This window comes from Myotis yumanensis, unplaced genomic scaffold (assembly GCF_028538775.1).
Source record: "Myotis yumanensis isolate MYYU_CA2020_CCGP unplaced genomic scaffold, mMyoYum1.0.hap1 SCAF_6, whole genome shotgun sequence".
NCBI classification, from domain to species: Eukaryota; Metazoa; Chordata; class Mammalia; order Chiroptera; family Vespertilionidae; genus Myotis; species Myotis yumanensis.
The window spans coordinates 7,020,361-7,042,652 of record NW_027223757.1 but is presented as its reverse complement, the minus strand read 5'-3'; the positions used below and the strand labels follow the sequence as shown (position 1 = coordinate 7,042,652).

The 22,292-nt window shown below is 41.4% G+C and overlaps 1 protein-coding gene across 4 annotated transcripts in view; it reads right to left on the bottom strand.

Annotated features, from left to right (window-relative positions):
- IPCEF1 (interaction protein for cytohesin exchange factors 1) overlaps positions 1–22,292 on the bottom strand; it is a 139,242-nt gene that overhangs the window by 63,951 nt on the left and 52,999 nt on the right. For 3 of the 4 annotated variants that reach the window (XM_070417437.1, XM_070417435.1, XM_070417434.1), the window contains exons 3-5: positions 20,180–20,232; positions 7,546–7,585; positions 6,765–6,934 (exon numbers count right to left, since the gene is read on the bottom strand). In XM_070417437.1, the coding sequence (XP_070273538.1) occupies positions 6,765–6,934; positions 7,546–7,585; positions 20,180–20,203 (234 nt within the window). In that variant the 5' untranslated portion in view covers positions 20,204–20,232. The remainder of the gene's footprint in view (positions 1–6,764; positions 6,935–7,545; positions 7,586–20,179; positions 20,233–22,292) is intronic. The other variant, XM_070417436.1, reaches the window with a different exon arrangement.

Sequence of the window (22,292 nt, the reverse complement as noted above, 5' to 3'; positions counted from 1 at the left end):
GCCTGCCAGCTTAAAAGAGTGACTAAGTTATAAATACACACATATGTACACGTATGTGTTCACACACATTTCAATATATGTATATACATATTAACATTTATACACATATATTAATAGTTATACAAACACATGTTTATAGGTAAGTTCAATGTGTATTGCTTTATATTTAAGTTAGTATATGTATGCTTCTGTATTCTACCTGCTATTAGCTATTTTAAAAGATGTTAGGCCCAACTGGTGTTGCTCAGTGGTTGAGCATTGACCTGTGAACCAAGAGGTTCGATTCCCAGTTAGGGCACATACCCAGGTTGTGGGCTCTATCCCCAGCGTGGGGCATGCAGGAGGCAGTCGATCAATGATTCTCTCTCATCATTGATGTTTCTATCTCTCTTTGTGAAATTAAGAAAAAATACTTTTTAAAAAGATTTTAGAATAAAAGGTATTTCTGATTTTAGGTTCTGTGGATTGATAAACTATAATAAATCTATATGTAACACAGCAGTTAGAAATGATGTTTGGATACATACGTATTGCCATGGAAATATGTTGAGAATGTATTGTGTAGGGAGAAAATCAAGTTACAACATTATGCATAGTATCATTTTATTTTTGGAAAACAAAAAAAGTTTGGAAATATCACAAAATGTTTACAGTGATCACACCAAAGTGGTAGGATCGTGATTAACCTAAACAAATAAATTCTCTTAATTCACTTGTTAATTTCTGTCTGCTTGCCTCCCTATCTTTTTCATTTTGTTTAGGTATGTATTCCAGCTTTTCTAAATGAACACATATTATTATACAATATTTTTAAACAATTTTAAATTAATTTAAATGTTCAAGAAACAAGACACGATGGATTCCATCAAGGAAAGATAAAGTCAGACAGAAGTTGTGGCATCGTTGGGGAAAGCACTATGCATCGCCCACCAGAGGCAGCAGGCCAGTGCTGCATCCCTTGAGCGGGCAGTTCAGTCACTGGCGTGCACCAGGAGGATGGGCCTGGGATACAGCCAAGCCCACATCATTCGCTCTAGCGCCATCATCCAAACCAGCCAGCATATCATTGCCTCCTGAGAACAAGCCAAGACATGAGGGATTGCACAGTCTTGGTGTTTTACAATTGATTTTGAGAAGAGTTTGGGAAAAAATATAAAGGAAAAAAAACTGGCAACATAATCCATTGCTCCCACATTCTATGAATTTAGCAAGTAGGAGTTATTAAAAACTGCCTGCCCCAACTACAGACTGGCCTGATCATAAAACTATGATGGGACACCATAAGTTTAGAAATACATTCTAGGAACTACCAAGGAAAATAAATATCAGGACACAGTGGTAGCATCATAGACAACCTCTAGATGAAGGCAAATGTCCATTTCAAAGATTGTCTCCGCATACCTGAAATTATAATGAGGGAAGTAACAGAATTTTAAAGGTCCCCCCTCATTCCTGTGTTCGGGTTTTAAGCGAACTGCTCCCTGACAGCTGCTGAGACATCATTTTGCCCTGTGTAGCCCCTAGATCCAAGTTCTCAACATCTTGCCTTTCATGTAGTATGCCCCAAATTTTCAGTTTCCACTCTTGTCCAGGAGTTCATGGCTCAATGCCTGCATTTTGTCACGCTCTCCCACTGGCCTGTGGAAAGGTCCTTTATTCTATCCTCCAATACCTCCCATGAGTGAGTGCTAGGTTCATATTTTCGGATGCCAATTTCATTAGATCCTCTTCTGATTCGAGAATATGCAGTGGCTCCCTACTCCCTCCTGGATCCAATCCACGTCCCCGCACTGTATGTTTGAGGCCCCGTTTACTGGCCCTGGCTCACCGCTAAACGTTCTACAGTTGAAGCTTGGGTGGGGAGGTGGGAAAGCAGGAGAGATATGGGTCAGGAAACTCTCACAGGCCAGTAAATGAATTTGTACTTTATCCTAGGGGTAAGGAAAAACAAGTGTGTGGATTTTAAACCCAGGATTTTAAACAGCTTGAATTTTTACGGCTATTAAACTTGAATCTGCTTTTGTAAGACTTGGCATACAATTCTTGTGTGCTGTATTGCATTTAAGCACATAATATGAGGTGAGAAAAAATGGCAGATGAGTGTCTGGACTTGACTTTTCTCAAGGAAGTCTAGCTAGTACTGTTCGAAGCCGCAAAGCATTGTGAAAAAAGAAGGTACGCCAGGAGTCAATTCCTGGGTGACAGCAGTAACAAAAAATGCCAAGAGAGGGGAGGAGGCGGTGGTCTCCCCAGGCACTGTCAGGGAACAGTAGAGACAACAAAGGGGTCCCATGAGGTCACTGGTACTTTCTCAGGAGAATTACCCTAAATTTCATTTCTAGAGTTGTTCTCTCAGAACCCTATGGAAGGAGGAAACAAGGTGTCTAATCATGTCACCTACGTGCAGTCAGATTTGCATACGGCAACCATCCTGGGCTAAGGACATTCCTCTATGACACAGTCACAGAATTAAGGAGTTGGAAGGGTCCTCCCATCACCTACCACTAGTTTAATAGGATAACTCCGTTGCCAGGTAACAACACATTTATTCTCCATTCAATGTTGCTGACCTAACTCTACTTAGGTACAGGATTTGCTACCTGAATATCACTCTGTATGCATCTGCAAGTGAGGCCCGGGGTACTTGAGTGTGTCTGATGCTGTCTCCGCTTCCTCTTTCTAATCTGGCCTCAGTCGACATTGCTGCTCCCTGTGGAGGCAGGAGATTCCTAATGCCCAAAATAGTAATTCATTGCTTAAGCCCAGTGAGCTGATGAAGCCAAATAACACAAATCCGTAACTGTGTGCTGTTCAGCAGGGGCTCCTTTAAATTCTATAAAGACAAGGACAGCACCCGGGACATCTCTGCTGAATAATTTGATCGGATGAGAAAATGAATGCCACGTTTCTATCTGAGCTTTGTTATTTCCCACAGATGCGCCATTCTCCATCAGCACCCAATCCTTCCAACAACCTCTGGAAATTCCTGGGGAGCTATTAAAATGTAAATCAGTAAGTCCTCTCATTTTATAAAAGATACAGACTCTCACTTGCCACAACTACCCAAAAGCAAGAGCCTAAAATAAGATGAAAGAGGTTGAAGTTTACATTAACATTAACTCTTCTTAAGAAGAAAACAGTATTTGTTTAGGAAAAATCCCTTAGGATAGCAGGTGAGACCCCAGCTCCAGGTTGCCTTAATTTGGGTAAAACCACTCCATGCTGGACAAGAAGATAAACGAATCCAGGAGGGCAAAAGAGAAGAGAGAAAAGGAGACAGTGGAAGATTGCATGCTTATCAAGGTGACTCTTTGTGAACCTCCCAAATCTTTGACCAAGTTGTTAAAACTCACAAAAGGCTTGAGGAAATATCTACACTAATAAAAGAGAAACATGGTAATTAGCGTACGACCGCTACCCTTCCCATTGGCTAATCAGCATATACTTATGCAAATTAACTGTCAGCCAAGATGGCTACCGGCAGCCAGGCAGCTGGAAGCAAACATGAGGCTTGCTTGCTCCAGTGACTGCAGACTCCAACGTTCCCCGCCTGACTTGCCAGCCTCTGAGCTGCACTCTAAGAAACATTGTAACAAATATAGAAGCTAAACAAAACCCCAGAAACCAGCTTTCAGCTGGCCGGGATCTCAGAGCTGGAGTTATACATTGTTTCAATTATAGAACGCAAACAAACCAGATACCTTCTTTCAGCAGTGGAAGCCTCAGAGCTAGAGCCAGAGCTAAATCTGGCCCAGAATAAAAAAGAAAAAAAGAAAAAAAGGAGCTGTTGGGAGCTTCAGTCAACTGCCAGCCTGAAAGCAGCCCTCAGCTCCTCATCCAGACTGGCCAGGCACCCCAGTGGGGACCCCCACCCTGATCCAGGACACCCTTCAGGGCAAACCAGCCGCCCCTCAGGCCTCTATCCTATATAGTAAAAGAGTAATATGCCTCCCAGCACCGGGATCAGCAGAGCCGCGAGGCCTCCTGGCACCAGGTCAGCGTGACAGGGGGCAGCACCCAAACCCCCTGATCGCCCTGCGGCTCTGTGTGTGACAGGGTGCGGCACCCCAACCCCCCCTCCCCACAGGCCCTGCTCTGTGTGTGATGGGGTAGAGCCATAACCTCCCCATCGGCCCTGCCCTGAGTATGACAGTGGCAGCACCCCAACTCCCTGATTGGCCCTGCTCAGTGGGTGATAGAGGGCGGCGCCCCAACCCCCTGATCCGTCCTGCTGTGTGTGTGACAGGGGGCAGTGCCCTAATACCCCTATCGGCCCTACTCTGTGAGTGACAGGGTGGAGCTCCTCAATTCCCTGATCGGCCCTGCTCTGTGCGTGATGGGGGGAGCTCCTCATCCCCCTGATTGGCCCTGCTCTGTGCATGACAGGATACGGAGCCCCAACCCCCCTGATGGGCCTGCTCTGTGCGTGACAGGGGGCAGCGCCCCAACCCCCTGATCGGCCCTGCTCTGTGTGTCACAGGGGGTGGCGCCGCAACCTCCCCATCGACCCTGCCTTGAGTGTGATAGGGTGCGGTGCCCCAACCCCCCAATCAGCCCTACCCTGAGCATGACTGAGGGTGGCATCGCAACCTCCCAATCTGCCCTGCTCTGTGCATGACAGGGGGCGGCGCCCCAACTCCCCAATCAGCCCTGCTCTGAGCCGGACCAGGGGCTGCACCTAGGGATTGGGCCTGCCCTCTGCCACACAGGAGCAGGCCTAAGCCAGCAGGTCGTTATCTCCCAAGGGGTCCCAGACTGCGAGAGGGCACAGGCCGGGCTGAGGGACCCCCCTTCCCCCCTGAGTGCACAAATTTTTGTGCACCAGGCCTCTAGTCCTATATAATAAAAGGGTAATATGCAAATTGACCCTAACAGCAGAATGACTGGGAATGACTGGTCACTATGACACACACTGACCACCAGAGGGCAGACGCTAAATGCAGGAGCTGCCCCCTGGTGGTCAGTGTGCTCTAACAGGGGGAGCTCTGCTCAGCCACAAGCCAGGCTGACGGCTGCCAGGCTGACGGCTGCCAGCACAGCGGTGGTGGCGGGAGCCTCTCCCGCCTCCTCAGCAGCGCTAAGGATGTCCGACTGCAGCTTAGGCCTGCTCCCCGCTGGCAAGTGGACATCCCCCGAGGGCTCCCAGGCTACCAGAGGGATGTCTGACTGCCAGCTTAGGCCCGATCCCCCGGGGAGCAGGCCTAAGCCAACAGGTGGACATCCCCTGAGGGGTCCCAGACTACGAGAGGGCACAGACCTAGCTGAGGGACACCCCCGCCCCCCGGGCCTCTAGTATTTTTATAGAACTTGAAGAATTGTACAGCATGTTTTGCACAGGGGTGTCGGAGAGGGTACAGAGAGAAACACAGAAAAGAATGCTTATTCCACATCATTAGAATTGGATTTGGGTCCAGTTTAACCTCTTCTTTACAGAATGGGTGCCTGTGAATTAGTGATCAGTGAATGTGAATTTATCAACTAAAAATTTTTCCCACAAACTATACACAGAACTTATTTTACATCTATAAAATTGCATGCTCTAATACTCTGTTGCTTGCTCTATGGCACATACAAGTCACTTTAAAAGAATTCTGTCATCCTATATAATAAAAGCCTAATATACAAATCAACCGAACGGTGGAACAGCAGAATGACCGGTCGCTATGACACACACTGCACCAGGGGGCAGACGCTCAACATAAGAGCTGCCCCCAGCCTGCAGGCCCCAGGCCAGCCAAGGTGGGTGCCAACAGGGGGCTCCCCAATCGTCCTGCTGGTTGCCCCACAGATCAGCCCTGATCGCCAGCCAGGCCTAGGGACCCGTGCACGAATTTCGTGCACCGGGCCTCTAGGATTAAAATAATTGTCCTGGCTTAGGAGTGATTCCTAACTTTTCCTTAGTTGATCAGAGGATATCCATTACTGATCTTCACTTTACCCCCAAAACAAACTCAATCTCTGCTGAGATTAGCCATTGGCTACTCTGAGGTTAATGGAGAGAGTTCCTATGTGAAAAATCTCTACTCATTCAATTTTCAACAACATCATCGCTTTCAAAATGTCTCAAGCCAGGAAAGATCAGCACACCTTCTAACAATAACTTTATTCCTAGCCCTTTCCAAACAGAAAACTAGCCTGTGAAGAAAACCATAAAAGCATACTGCCTCGAAATGATAGATTAGACAACTCTCTTATCAAGATTGTCCAAGCATAATTTAACACCATCACTGAACATGCAAAAGAACAAGACACAATAGTCACCGACTATTAGCTATTCCAAAACCAACCCATGTAATAAAGAAGGTCACAGGAAAAGATAGTAAAGGAGGAAAAATGAAAATAGTGTCTGTGAACTGACACTCCTAATAGGTCTTAAAGCTGCGTCCCTTTTCTTGTAGAGACTTTAACAATGTATATTTCCCATATCCAATGCTGTTCACGTAAATCCTGCGATGATTGGAATCTCTCATAGAATAGTAACATTAATAGACACGGAAAGTCTCCTTTATTAGGACATACATTTGCATGGCCTTCTCCAACCAAAGATAAGTCAGTCAAGCAGCGTGGCTTTCTCTTCTGTAAAACACAGAATGACCTACATATGTACTGGACCAGAAATGGTTTCTAGAACTTGTTTATTTCCTCTGTTCCAAGTCTCAGAAATAAAAAAAAATTAACTTTCTCAATGGGATCATCTGCTCAACAAGGATCTTCAGTGCACCCTTGGTGAGAGAGACTGGGGATGGGAGGGAGAGTGGACTCACCAACTGATTGCTGTACCAATATAGGGAGGATGCCTTCAGTACCACCCAGAACTTCTTCCATTTGTTGCTCAGGAAAGTTCCTTTCTCCTTTTTCTTATAGAGCCACCCTTGGCAGTCCGCGTGCCCCAGGTCTTTACACGATATCCTCCTCCGGCTCATTGTGAAAAAGCCTGCAACAGTTACATGAAAAGAGGGTCACGTATTACCCCAATGTATATGACAGAGCAAGGAAACTTCATTTTTTACCTCCTGGGAGTTGGATTATTTTTAACCAAGATTTATGCAAAAAAAAGAGTCATTTATCTCTTTTATTTTTAAACATTCATTTAGTGCTTAGAAGGTACCAAGACATGACCAAAGAAACAGTGAGACTAGCATGCAAGTGTTAGTCTAAGACTATTCTTCAACAAGAACAAGTGGAAAAATTAAAATCCTGAGGCTGCCGGGCACATCGCGGCACAGACAGAGCTCCTGTCAGCAGTAACAGCAGTAGTTATGCAATTGACAGGAAAGGGTTAATGCCCACCAAACACACAGCCACTCTCTGACCCCGTGCCAGCCTTTCAAAGCCCTACTGACACCCCACAAGAGATTAAGCCAAAAGAACAGCATGCCGGCATTTCTTAAAATCGACCCCAAAATAACCCAACATTAATCTGCTGTGCACCTCCTGACATTAACAGTAAGAGAGACAAAAAGCTGACCCCAAGGAAGGCACCCAAGAGAAAAAGAAACACACACGTGCAAAAGGGGGATGAACAAACAAAAGCGATCTCATTACCTTGAGTTTTCTTTCCCGGCTTCTGACGCAAGGGAACCTGCTGAAAATGCAGGAAGGGAAGAAAAGAGGAAATTTCTGATTGTGTTGTAACATTTGTAAAGAGAGAAGGAGGGAGGAGGTGGCAGTGTTTGTGAGCAGGATGAAGCTAAAAAAAACCTCTCCAAGCAGAGCTGAGGGGAGCTATAGCTGAGGCACAAAATGTGCTAATTAGAATCAATAGACATTAAGCTGAACCTGAAAAAAAAAAAAATAACACGTAACACAACGTTTATCACTAATGTTTCCTGTTTCCACCCGCAGGCAGCCTTCTCACTACCACTTCAGTTATGACAGGACACTGCTCGCTGAAGTTCTTAAAAATATGTCTATATTTCCCTTTCAGTTTTTTGTGAGAGGAAAAAAAAAAATGTATGTATCTATCCTGCTTCTTTCCTTGCAATTTCTAAATAACAATTATTTAAATAAACCTGGAGGATAATCATTGCAGTCTCACAATACTACCGGTTTGCATCGGATCAAAAAATTCACGGTCCAGCTACCACGTAGGGTTACAGCTAAACCACAGGAATTAAATATCCCAGAAAAAGGAATGCCAGTCTCTTTGGTGAGATCTAAGTAGCCATCAAGCCTCCTTATCAGGAAAGTTTTATCTACAGGCAAATTTAAATTGCTTATTTGTCTTAAGTCCCCATGAGTAATTCTCACATTCTAAAAAATCAATATTGACTCCTATTTTATAATAGCTCTGCAAATACTCAAATCAGGCATAAGACACAAATCTGAAATACATGTTTTTCATTATACATTTTAAACCATTCGTGTAAAATCAGACTATCTGCAAAACTAGAAAACAACAACAACAAATGGCCCTCTTTGTGTGTGTGTGGGTGGGTGGGTGGTGGGTGAGTGTGGGTGTGTAGAAAGAAAGACATTTTAGATTTAAAAAGTTTCTTTTTTTTCCTCCACAATATCTAAGCTGAATTTACTTGGGTTTAAATGACAGATTTTTATGCTAACAAGTAAAGAATTTGAAAAAAAATCGTACATAATTGAAAAGCAGTTCTAAAAGTTGGTAGGCTACCTTATTACAACATCTTATATTATTCCAGATGCATCTGGCTAGTATTCTACATATCTAACTATGGATCCAATAGTTTTTGTATATGGTTCTACTATACATATAAAGAGGGAATATAATATAGTAGAATTAGGATGGGATTATTTTAGCCTGAAATCAATTCATGACTGTCATAATTAGCAGCTGTTACCCAGAAAAAAATTCATTTACCACTCAGAACCCACTTCCTCATTTGTAAAATCAAGATACTCATAATTCCAATCCTAAGGTCTCATAATATTTAATGAGACTGTATGTGAAAATACTCTGAAAACTAAAAATCATTATTTTATACAATTATACATAACATAACATTACATGACTATAGATAGAAACAAATACTTCATGTCTAATAAACAGAAATTTCATAATAACTTTTTAGGATAAGTAAAACTTGTATTTCTTTCAGCAACAATGATGAAGTCAAAGTGCTTAAATTATATTTTCTGGAAAATCACAAACTGACTTTTTATTTTACAAGTGTTAGAATAAAATTTTATCCCCAAAGAAATTAATCATCCTTGTGGGGGAAAAACAAGGACATAACAAAGGCAATAATTGTCCTAAATTTAGTCAAGAATGGACATGCTGCAGTCAAGACACATAACTAAGCTGTAGGCATGTTATCACATCAAGGTCCTAGTCTCCTCTCCACTTCACAAAATATCTTCCACTCCTGCATCCTGGTCTAAAACCCCAACCATTCCCTCAGATGGCTTTTTTATATGCAGTTCTCTGAGATCAGTAAAACCAATAGTAGCTATCCACAAAATATTTCAGCCCAAATATGTACATTATTTGGAGAGCTAACACTTATCCAAGAGCCAGGACGAAGGGCAGGGGAGTAAATTTGGATAGTGGGAGTGGTTTGAAAGCAGTGGGTCCAGAAGAGGCTAGCAGGGGTGGGCAAACTTTTTGACTCGAGGGCCACAATGGGTTCTTAAACTGGAGCGGAGGGCCGGAACAAAAGCATGGATGGAGTGTTTGTGTGAACTAATATAAATTCAAAGTAAACATCATTACATAAAAGGGTACGGTCTTTTTTTTTTTTTTTTTTTAGTTTTATTCATTTCAAACGGGCCGGATCCAGCCCGCGGGCCGTAATTTGCCCACGGCTGGCTAGGGAGTACTCAAGACCAACTAAGAACCAAGCAACAGGGAGAAAGGGAGCTAGCTGTACAGAGACGTTCCTAGAGGGCTCTGGCCCCAGACTGACAAGGTGAAATTGCATTACTAGAGCTCACAGGAAAAGAGCAGCTTTAGTAAGAATGAGAGACAGAGAGAGAGAGTCACAAGAGGACCGCTGTAGGATCTGTGAAGGGAACCTGTGAATCTCCTCCACCCATCCCTTATGAACGACTTAAGGCTGGTTCTAGCGACAACCCCAAAGCAAACTGTAGTCTTTGTCTCAATCTTGCCCAAGACTAGTCCTTGGTCTGCACTAGATTCCCGTGCCTAGGCTGGATAAGAAGTGGGAGCTCTAAGCAGGACAATCCCTACAACAGGGTGATCACCAACATCAAGAAAGGACTTTATTTAGACTGTTTTAAAGGGGGGAAGGAGAGTTCAGTCGCTGGGTCAACTCTCCTTAAGAGCACTTCTCTTAAAGAAAATTAATTCACAATCTGCATTAACTGTTGAAACCATTCCCCCAACAAGAAACAGACTGCATATTATAGAAATAACAAATTACAGGGAGTTTCAGTTTCACTTGATATATATGAATTTGAAACCTATATTGGTTGACATCAGAGAAGAAAACAATCTTGAGAACTTTAGTGAGTTGAAGATACATCTTACTCCTCACAACAGGAAGTGGAACTGGCGAACTAGTCAGTTTCAAAAAGATCTTACATGTGGTTTTTTCACTGAGTGAAAGAAAAAAAAAAAGGCGAACACCGGTTGAGCATGTTATGAGATAGTTTTCAACAGGGGAATTATAACTCTTTCTCACAACAATAATCCAGAGCCTACTAAGATATTTTTATCATATTATTTCCTTCCCATTGGAATATTATGGGTAAAATTTAAAAATTACTCTAAATTATGAATTTGCCCTCACTTGCTTCTAAAGTTGGGGGTAAATTTTTCTTTTAAATACATTTTTTCTTTTCATTATAAAAGAATACTTTTACTTTTTAAGATGGTTAAAAACAGCATTTGGTCACCAATCACTCAAAAACACAAGCATACAAAGAAACCAGTACAAAATATAAAAAGGGACCTCTTTTGATGTTGAATGATGTTAACACCCAGGATAATTATTACATTGACTACGAATATATACAGTAACTAGGGGCCCGGTGCATGAAATTCATGCACATTAAAAGGGAATTAATTAGAGGAAAAATTTTAATATTGCTATTTGCCCTTTCTCTATAATAGAAGTGTCAGAGATGAAAATAAATTAGTAAAATGTATATGAAAATCTCCCTCCTGTCAGAGTCCATGCCATGGGACCTAGAGTCAAGTCCCCACCCACCAGCCGCACATGCTTCAAAAACACAGGAGACACAGACCCGGCCGGCCCCACCCCCATTGGGTGAGACCCAGACCCAGCTGGCCCCAACCCCATCAAGCCCTGCTGGGCAGGGAGGCACAGCCTGAGGTCCCCTGTCAAGCCCCGCTGGGCAGGGGGTATGGCCTGAAGTCCCCCGTCAAGCTCCGCCAGGCGAGGGGTGTGGCTTGAGGTCCCTGTCAAGCCCCGTGGGGCAGAGGGCATGGCCTGAGGTCTCCCAGCCTGGTGACGGGGTGGGGGGTGCGGCCTGAGGTCTTCCATCATGTCCCGTGGGGTGAGAGGGGTGGCCTGAGGTCCCCTGTCAAGCCCCACAGGGCAGGGGTGCGGCCTGAGGTCCCTTGCCTTGGCCAGGCACCATGCAGCCTCAGGTCCCTGCTGTTTGGTTGTGATGTTATGGCATCCCAGCTAATTTGCATATTCCTCTATTATATAGATCAGGGGTTTTCAAACTTTTTAAACAGGGGGCCAGTTCACTGTCCCTCAGACCGTTGGAGGGCCGGACTATAGTTTAAAAAAAAACTATGAACAAATTCCTATGCACACTGCACATATCTTATTTTGAAGTAAAAAAAACAAAACGGGAACAAATACAATATTCGTATTTGCATGTGGCCTGCGGGCCATAGTTTGAGGATCCCTGGTATAGATAGATTGTTAAATCTTGCAGGCACAATTTACCCTCATGCTATATTAAAATTAACAGTAAGACAGTTCATGATTACATCAAACTTCATCATGATCATGGTATTTAGCAAAATTATACAGTGATATGCTGCTAAATGGGCCCTGATTTGTAACATTTACCTAATTTCCATGGTGGAAAGCCTCAATTGCTGTCAATTTTAAACTATCAATACTTTAACCAAGCCACAAAATTTCCTATATATTTTAGGGCCAGGCCAACACCAATTGATACAGCTGTTAGGGATATTTCTCCCCAACACTTTCCCCCACAAACATCTTTACTCCTTCATAGAAAATTAAACTGAATTTTTAAAGGGAAGTTTAAAGCTTTTAATTATTAAAATTTTGCCTGTGAAAATACATGAAAAACTTGCTTAATTTTTTCAGAAGACTACCTACCTTAAATATTACATAATAGATTAATATTTTATAAAATCTCTATTAGTAGAAAATGGAGAGAGATAATAGACAGTCTAATCATAATAGTAATAGAAAACACTGACAGGTAAGAAATATACATGAAGCTTATACACATATAATTTTTGTCACATGGTAGACACTGATCTCACTCTTTTCATAAATGCTGGGACTGAATTCTCATATTTGTGGCTTAGGTGCTATTTTTTATTCCCACTTTATAGGAAAGGAAATTGAAGCAAATGGAGTTTTAGTATTTTGCCCAAAGTCACAAAAGTCAATGGCAAAATGCAAATATTTATTATGAAAATAAAACTTACAAAAGTAGTAGTTTGATAAGATGTTTGCTTGTGTTGTTGGTATGGTATAAAGGAGTAGGACAGGGAAGCAAGTCTAGAGTTCAACAGGAAGCTGAGTGCAATGGCACTTTCTACATAGAAGAGAAATAGAAGAAATAAAGAAAGGAGGACTGGGAAGAAGAAAGAGACAGGAGAGAAAGATCCAGAGGAGAGGAGCAAAAGAAGGGAGTGGGCACAGGGAGAGGAAGGTGAGGAAGAGGAGGAGGAGGAGGAGGAGGAGGAGGAGGAGGAGGAGGAGGAAGTTAAAACATGGACAGTGAGGGAGAGCAAAAGTGTCAGGGAAAATCTTGGAGTTTCTAGCTCAAACATTTGAATAAATGACAGCACTATAGAGAGCATAGTTTTAAGTATACATATTTGTTTAGTAGTAAGCATATTGAGTTTGGTGTATACATGCAGCACACAAGTGGAAATAGTATGTATAGTATTTAAGGGTCAAGGAATTTGGAGAAAATCTGGAATAAAGATATAATATTGGGAATCATCAGTATACAGAGAGTAGAAGTCTTGAGTTTGGATGTGTAGAAGAACAAAGGACAGAAGTCGGAATCCAAAGGCAGATCGAAGCATTGCACAAAAGCAGTAGAAGAGGTGACTTCAAGGAGACTGAGCAAGAACAGCCACTAAAAAATCAAGAAAATCCAGAGAGGGATTATCATGGGAGCCAGGGAGAGACTCAAGAGAAAGGTGGGTCCAAACCATCAAATGCTGCCAGAATAAAAGAGAAAGGAAAAGTTCATTAGAGATCTTGGCAAAAACAGCTTCATTGTTCAGTTGGGCTAGGAGACCAATTCCAGTGGGTTGGGAATGAGTGGGAATTAAAGAAATAAACATAGTTTGGAAGACTCTCTGTCAACAATCTTAACATCCAGGCTTTAAAAAACTGATTTCACATTAAATAAAGTTATCTTCAAATTTTTAATTTTTTATTCTGTCTTAACATTTTGTAAAAGTTTTAGAATTTACAGTTGCAGAATTGTGAATTCTCTCTCTCACGCCCCCCCCCCCCCCCTTCCTCTCTCCCTTTCCCTGGCTCCCTCTGTACCAGTTTGGAATCTACTTCCACTTGGTGTGTTACCTGTCCTACAATGGTGTCCTGGGGCTATCATGGAGAATCTTGCATACCCAGTCGTAGATCTAGCTGATGTTTAGGTTCACGTCCTGATTTTGAGACTGTCTCTATCTCCTAGGGAGAGCCCTAGGCCCTAAGGTGTTACTTTAAGCCAGTGATGGCGAACCTTTTGAGCTCGGCATGTCAGCATTTTGAAAAACCCTAACTTAACTCTGGTGCCGTGTCACATATAGAAATTTTTTGATATTTGCAACTATAGTAAAACAAAGACATATTTTTGATATTTATTTTCTATATTTAAATGCCATTTAACAAAGAAAAATCAACCAAAAAATGAGTTCGAGTGTCACCTCTGACACACATGTCATAGGTTCGCCATCACTGCCTAAGCCATGGTTTGATAACTGTTTTAATCTTTAGCCCTTTCACAAGTGGGGGAGGCCCCGCCTACCATTGTCATCAAGAAGTAGCTCTCCTCACATGAGTGGAGCATTTTTTACCCCCTTGCCTTGGGCAGGAGGTAAACTACTTCCTGCCTCCGGGGGAGGCACTCGTCAGACCCATAGCTTCGGTCATGTTCGATTCATTTCTTATTCACAGAGATGATTACCACATTGTTGAGCCTAATTGTGCTTTTTTGGTCTCCTGTCTCCTTTTGCCTATCATTGCTCTATGTTCGCAACAGAGTGGAGTGTGAAAATGGGAACTCACAGGACCATTACTGAATGGAAGCCAGTCATTTCATTTATAAGGTTCCATCTTGTAATCATAATCCCTGCCCATAGCAGCCTCACTGTGCCTCCAAGATATCTGTTCATTTCCTTTCCTGGCACCTTCAACTTTTTTCTATTCTGCAGAAATGTCAGGCACTTTAGTAACTTCATACTTTCGAATATTTTATTCCTTTCCCCCATTTCCCTATTTTGCATCTGGTTAATGCTTAGTCATCCTGTTAGACCCAGGCCAGATGCCACCTCCACCAGGAAGCTTTCTTGGACTTTAGAAGGCAATTAGCTCTTATATTAATCTTATAATCATTCAATGTTGTTTATTATAATAATTGACATATTATCTCCCAAAGATTTTCATAGTAGGTACCATTTTTATCTTCCTTTTCACAAATGAGGAACTCCATCTTGGTGTGGTTAAGTAACTTCCCCTCCGATCACACATAACTAGCAGCAGAGCCAAGAATGGGCCTGAGCTAGTCGGACTCCTAGCCCTAGTGTGTAACTCTGTGTTACTCTGCTTCTGATGTCTGTACCCCCACAGTGCTTTGTTGATGTCTCTGAAATGGATATTATAATTTATTTGTTTTTATATCTGTGTGGCACATACATAGTAGTAACATTATCCACCCAATGGTCCAACCCAGAACCTGTGTATGATCTCAGATAGTCCCTTTCCCCTATCTCTCACATTTTACTCAATCCTATTGCGTCTTAAAGTTTATCAAATCTCTTTTCAACTCTGTAGTTTAATGACAATAACTGTTTATATTCAATGACTGATCAAGACTTCAAGAGAGAATTGATGGTCTGGAACTTGTCATTACTTCCAAATCTAGCACCTAACCCAATGCCTGACACATGGGGGTCACTCGGTGAATATTTCCCAAAGGATTAACTGTGTCTCACATCCATTTTTACTTTATGTGATGCCTTAATAGTGGTGCCTGCATGGGTGGAGATTTAACAAATATCTGAAAAGCCATCTACAGCTTGGTTATTCAGAGCTGAGAAATGCCTTCACTCATAAATAATGTCAGTAGAGTTAAGCAACATAAAAGTTGGTCCAACAGCTTTCTCACCCCCAAAGCAGCACATACTAGAAAAAAATTCCTGGGGTTGACTGACACTAACTTTGAACCCACCTGGAGAGTCGAACCTTGGTATTTCCTTGAAGGTGAAATGGACTTGTACTGAACAAATCTCTACTTCGATCTAAAATATGATTTCCTCAAAAACCACAGCAGCTTTCTCCAGCATCCTGTTTTAACCATATCCTCCAACTACTAAGAATCTGGAACCCAAAAATAGAAATGCATGGGCTGGAGAAGGGGGACTGGGAGGAGGGACAGGAGCCTTTGCAGGATAGCTAACAAGCCCCTACCCAGACGGCTGCCATGCACGTCTCACTTGAAGTCCTACTTCATATTTAACAGCACGTATGCTAACTGGCCTCCTGACTGTGCGCCATGTGGCTGGCTTATCACAGCGGCATTGGCTCAGCCGGTTCCGCACGGACTTTTGTCGAGGTAGCCTAAAAAAACAGGCTGCCACAATTTCAGCTGCTTTTAGTTGATTAAATGAAGTGAACATATATATTCCTCACTTCATCTCTGAATGTCATCACATCCCTGAGACACACGCCACAGGCATGGAGATGGAGCAAGGGGCAGAGCAGGTGCCCATGGTGGCTGGAATCCTACCTGGCCTGTTCACGGCCCACGGGACACATAAAGACCATAAAGACCGGGCAACGAGTAATGTTCTGTGAGCAATGAAGCAAGACTTTCTTGTGAGGCAAACACGACAAGTACCAGTTTGCTGTTAGAGTGATCATGCCAGAGATGACAGGCCAGGCACCAGCAGGTAACCCAACCACAGGGCTAGAAGTACAAGTCCACTGGCAGTCAGAGAGCTGGCCCCCCTGAGCATGAAAACCCAGCAAAGTCACCACGATTGACACGCAGGGCCTTTTGTTTCAGGAAAAACGTTTTCACTTGACATTTTCTTTTCAGGCGATATTTAATGAAGGAATTTTATTGAAAAGAATTCTTGAGCAAACACTGTCATAAAGTTTTGATGTAAGATCATCCTGACATTTCTTCCCCACGAGAGCCATCGTGAAAGTGAGAAATCTCAGGCGCTTGAGGGGGAAGAATGATGTACAACAGTAAAGGAGATAATGTGCCACCGCCCCTTGGAGCCTGTCATCTTTAACTAAGGCTGTTAGCCTTTCTTAGCTGAGATACTGCTGCTAAAATCGGAGACCAGAGAACTTTCTTAATGAAGCTTTGAAATTCATATACGCTGGTTGTTACTTATTTCCCTTTATTTGTTTGTCTCTTTGTTTATCTACGTGAGTAATGAATCATAAAAAGAAAACTAGCAATACTGAATTAGTGTATAATACTTTGTTATCACCACAGTGTGATGTACAGAAAGCCTTAGGAATATCAAGAACTGTGCAAATGGATTTTTAGAGATGTTTAGAGACTGTGCCAAATCTAATCATGTTGAAGTTTTCCCAACAAGCTATGATGTTTCTAAAGGTGATTCAGTTAATTCTTTTTTCAGGCCACAATTTGGTAAATTATGGTTTTATTTATTCAAGTACCAAAATTAGCAATTACTGCCAAATTACTGTGTCAAGGGTTAGAGACTCAACGCCAAGCAAGCTCCCAAATCAACACAGAAGACAGAAGCAGACAGGGATAATAAGGTCTGCACAGAAGGGCTAGGATATAGCTCATTGTAGCATTTACCCAGAACTGGGGAGCCAAGAAAGGCACCCTATAAGTTGATAAAAACAAAGATCTGAAAGATAAAGACCTGTGCATAGAGGGTCTAAGATAGCATGCAGGTAGACCCAGTAGACATCAACCACAGAGTGTGTGTGGGGGTAACCGGGTTCAGAGTAGCAAAGTTGCATCATGCAGGGTCCTTGTAAGTAACATTCGAAAGTATAAAGTTTACCCAAAAGCCAATGGGAAGCCATGGAACAGATGTCTGCAGGTGAGTGGCATGATCAGGTTTGCAGTTAGGAAAATTCACTCTGGCTATTGTATGGCAAGGGAATTGGAGGGGGGCAGGTGTAGAAGCAAAGAAACCGATAGGCAGAGGGAAGGACAGGTTTGTGTCTATGAAGGTGGAGAAATATTTAGGAGGTAAAACCAACAGAACTTGGTGAGTTAATATCTTTGATTCTATGTGAAGTTTTAGCTTTGAAAATTCTGTTTCCCTTCAGAGGAAAGAAAAGACTACTATCAAATAGCAAACTCAGCTTAACAAAAAAAGAACAATGGTATTCTACCACACGCATAATGAAATTTCAAATGCTCCGCATCTAGTGTCTTGAGCAATTTTATTAACACCATGTACCATGCCAACCTCCATGATAACTCTCAGGTCAGAATCAACAAAATTGCCTTAAAAGTATTGCCCTTCCCCCACCAGTGATATGCTCCTCATCTTCATACCCCAGCACCAAGCAACACTCCACACATATAGCTCAATAAATGTTAGTTTAGTGGAAATGAAGTGAAAGCCAAGATGTGATTAGGTCAAATGTGTCAAGCCTACCGAAACCACCTAGCATAAAAATAGGTCTCCTGTGCTACATTTTATTTAGGGAACAAATGACAGCAGAAAATGGAACTAATTTTCTGAATGGAAAGATAAAGTAGGGTAATCACTGAAAAGCAGCTGGAAGAAATGCTTAAGAGAGACGTTAAGCAGTACCGCCCAGACACATCAGCGGGAAGACCAAAATAACAGGTAAATATACACACGGGAGAGCTGAGCTGATTGAATCTAGGAGTAGAGGTTGGCTCATGAAATGAGAATGACCCAGAAATAGCCAGAGTCCCCACCAATAAAAACAGAATCCACTGGTGCCCAGCAGGTTACATACTACCGTGGTAACAGCTCTAGATTGAGAATAATATGGATGATACGTTAGTCCTTAGGTAATCACATCTGCAGTCTTTGTTCCCATACCCAGCATTATGCTTTTTTTTTTAAGATGTAGATATTCAACTTGTTTTAAGTCACAATTCAATCTCCCCTCCTACCTAGTACAGTGGCTGAAACCTGATAGTCAGGAGGGGTCAAAAGTGAACATTAAAAGAATGTCTCAATGGATAATTGAGTGAATGAATTCATTAATTTGAAGTGCTTAGGTGTTGTCTTGTCTTAATTTCTATTTCTTCTTCAAGGAGAAGAAGAAGCAATGGAAAAGGAGAAGCAATGTGAGCATGCAACACTACATTACCTTTCTCAAGGATCCAACAGTCCTAATTCTCCCTTTTCATATTTTCCCATGTAACACATACACATGTGCTTAATCATATGGATTTTTTCTTTTTAAAAATATCTGTATTATTTAAAATATGACATAGGTCCCCTTTATTCCCCCATTGACCTCTTCTATCCTGCCCCTATCCCCCACCCCAGGCCTTCCCCACCTATCGTCTGTGTCCATGGGCTATAGATTTTTTCTTTTTAAACATTTTTATAAACTTTGGGCACTCTGAACTTCAGTCTTCCTGCCTGTATTTTTACAGATATGTGATATCTATTTGCTTTTGCCCTTGACCGTAGGAGCCTCCTTTAATATTCTGTGCATATGTTTTTATATCTAATTTTAGCAGAAGCCTCCCATTGCGTCCACATTTATCCTCTGAGCTGTTCTTTTCTATCTTCACTGAGATTATTCACATTTCTCTTATCAAACAACACCCACCCATTTGTATCCCATGGATCATACTTCCTTTTCTGCAAGTTTTAGATGGTTCGTTTCCTAGGGTACAGAACTGACTGTAATTCATGTTTTCATCTTTTAGTTTTTGGCAGTCCTGTTTCTCCCAAAGTTTCTACCATTTTTTATCACTAGCAAGCTATTTTTCTTCATTTAAAATTAGCATCAGAATTAAAGTTGCCTTCTCTATTTCTGGCATATGAAATTGTTAAAGTAAGCAGATCGTTTATCTTCTGCCCTGCTTTTCAGTAAGGTGTTCCTTCCAGGAGCTGTCTGATTCAATTTCCCCATCACTATTACCACCACCTTCCTTGACATCCACTCTCTAATTTGCAGCAGGAAACCATTGTCCATGATCCCTATTCGGCAGGAAGTCTATCCTGCCTTCTCTCAACACCCTACTTCTGATTCTGCTTTTGGCTCTGCTCCAAAACCTCGAACCTACGGATCGCTCATGAGGTCATAGATTTGCTAGAAGTTGCACACATACAACCCCACACCACCCTGAATCCCCTTCTATGAGAAACACTGTGCTGCTTATACCAGCGTCTCAATTTTCCCTGCCTACGTTTTCTCATCTATTAGAAATAATACACTTGCTCAGTTGACTTACCTAATTTAGGTAAATTTATGGCTATGAACTTATTTTTAAAGAAACCTACAATTTCAGTATAATAATTAACAGAATTTGTTCCCATAGAGGTTGCCTTGGTACCATAGTTAACTTAAACCAGAAACAATTCGTGTACAGTACATTAAAATCCTGGTTATGTGTCAGAAATAGGTAGGAGTTTTAACCAAATGCTTGGTGATCATAAGAAAACCTTGAAACCCAACAAAGGATCATTCAATTCCATTGTGGCTAATGATGTGGAGGATAATAAGTACTTAGCCAACCTTAAAATCCACTTGTCTAGATTTTTATTCATTCACCAAACTAATGACTAATATCTAAAACCCAGGGCGTTCCAAAGGGTACTTACGAGAAGATTGCCATCTGAAGCCATGTATGATTCCAAATTGGCAGAAACAAAAGCTAGAAGAGAAGAGAGATTTCAGATAAATGGGGGTTGAAATGCCCATAAAAACGTGGGGGCAGGGGTGGTAGGCATTTCTATTTCAATTGACAAATTTCACAATAAAAGCAACTCATTAAATGGCCTTTTAAGCACAACTTAATAAACCAACTGTTTAAAAGTGAGTTTATAAAATAAGTCAGAATTTCATCAGCACATTTGTCAGTACTCTTTCAAGTCTTGTATTATTTGTGTACTTATTATTGTATTATTTATAAATATATATCTTTGGAAAGTAAAAAAAAAAATGTTTTCCTCTTCATGATGAACAAGGCAATGTAAGATGTGGAACTATTGGATCCACTACTGTTATTCTGGTGATATTAACCAAACAATTTCGAAAATACAGCTCCTCCCCTGCCTCTGAAGTCCCAGCTTTCATATGGAGATGAGCCACTTTTGACGTATTACACTTTGTAGTGGATTACCTGAAGAACAAGACATTCTGTGGTTTCAAGAAAAGCAGGTGAAAACAAAAAGAAAAAAGATGTCTTATTTTCAGATTTTGACAAGCAAGAAACCTGTTAAACATCCACAAGCCACTGAAACTTCCCCCAAAGCAGAAAGCTTTTCAGGTTCTTCCTAGTGACACCACAAATACGGATCCACAGTCCCTGTGATTTGATTTCTTATACAAGTGGTTCCCAACTTTTGAAGAATGAATACCCCTTTTTTAATGTCAAAAATGCCATATTCATATTGCATAAACCTGAATAAAACATTTATTTGTAAAATTCCAAAGAGAAAACTCATAGGAGGAGATGAAAGAAAAAGAAATAAATTATCTTTAATTCTTCCTCTAAGCATTGGGATTTGTTGACATTACACAGCTTTGGTCATTGATATGAAGCTTCTGTTGGATCTTGAGTAATATTTCTCTTGTACATATTGTATCTTTTTAGCTCCTAACTACCTATTAAGTGTGTCCACTCTGTCTATATCCATTGCTACCACCCTAGTCCACCCGCTTGGGCCACTCCATGAACATCCTGAGTCCCAGCTTTCTCTCTTGCCCAGAATGATGTTTTCTCAATGCACATGACTATTCATCTCTGTCTTTAAATCTCTACAATGGCCATTGAGTCTTGAGATAAAGAACAAAACCAGGAAAATCTCCTACAAGGAAGGCTTTGTCCTACCTGGCTTCTGTCTCCTCTCCAGCCCCATCTTGGATCATTTCCATGTCTTTCTTTCCATTTCCCTGACTTACTGGCTTTTTTAAAAAAATTCCTTAAACCTGTTTTTACCAATCTCAGAACCTTTGTGCATGCTCTCCTTCAATAGCCCTCTCCCAAGAAGGCTGATACCATCTGCACTTTCAGCCCTCAGGCCAAATGTCATTTAGTCAAGAAAGTGTTCCCTGATCCTATGGGCATCGCTCCCTTTCAGATGCGCTCTTAGCACCTTGTCTTTATTCATAGACGTTCTCATAATTGTATTCAATTATTAATTTTGCAATTGATTGTTTAACCTCTGACTCCCCACCATAGTATAACTTTTTTTAAAAAAGTAATAGGACATACCAAATCTTTGTGATGTTTTTATTACATAGGTTATATTTAAAAAGAAATCTAAACTTTATTACTATCAAGATTTATAATATGCCAGAAATTACATCTCTCCCAATTATTTAAACATATGACAAAAACTCTAAGTGACAATTTAAAGTATAAATGGGCACATAGAGTTTCCAAATTATTTTATGGCTTCACAACCAAAAATAATATTTTAAAACTGCTGTACACACAGACCTGTCAAACAGATTTCACTCTGCCACTTGTTAAATATGGAAACTTATGAAAATTATTTAATTTCTCTGAACAGCAGCTGCCTCATCTGTTAAACAGAAATAATAATAACCAAGTCCTAGGATTTTTTGTGAGAACTAAATGAAATATCATATGGGAAACATGTAGGGCACAATGCAAGCTCCGTATGTAGTAGCAATTACCTTCAATGGGAGCAATTACTTAGTAATAGCTTTGTTATAGAAAACTGTTTTTCCTAATGGAATTAGCAC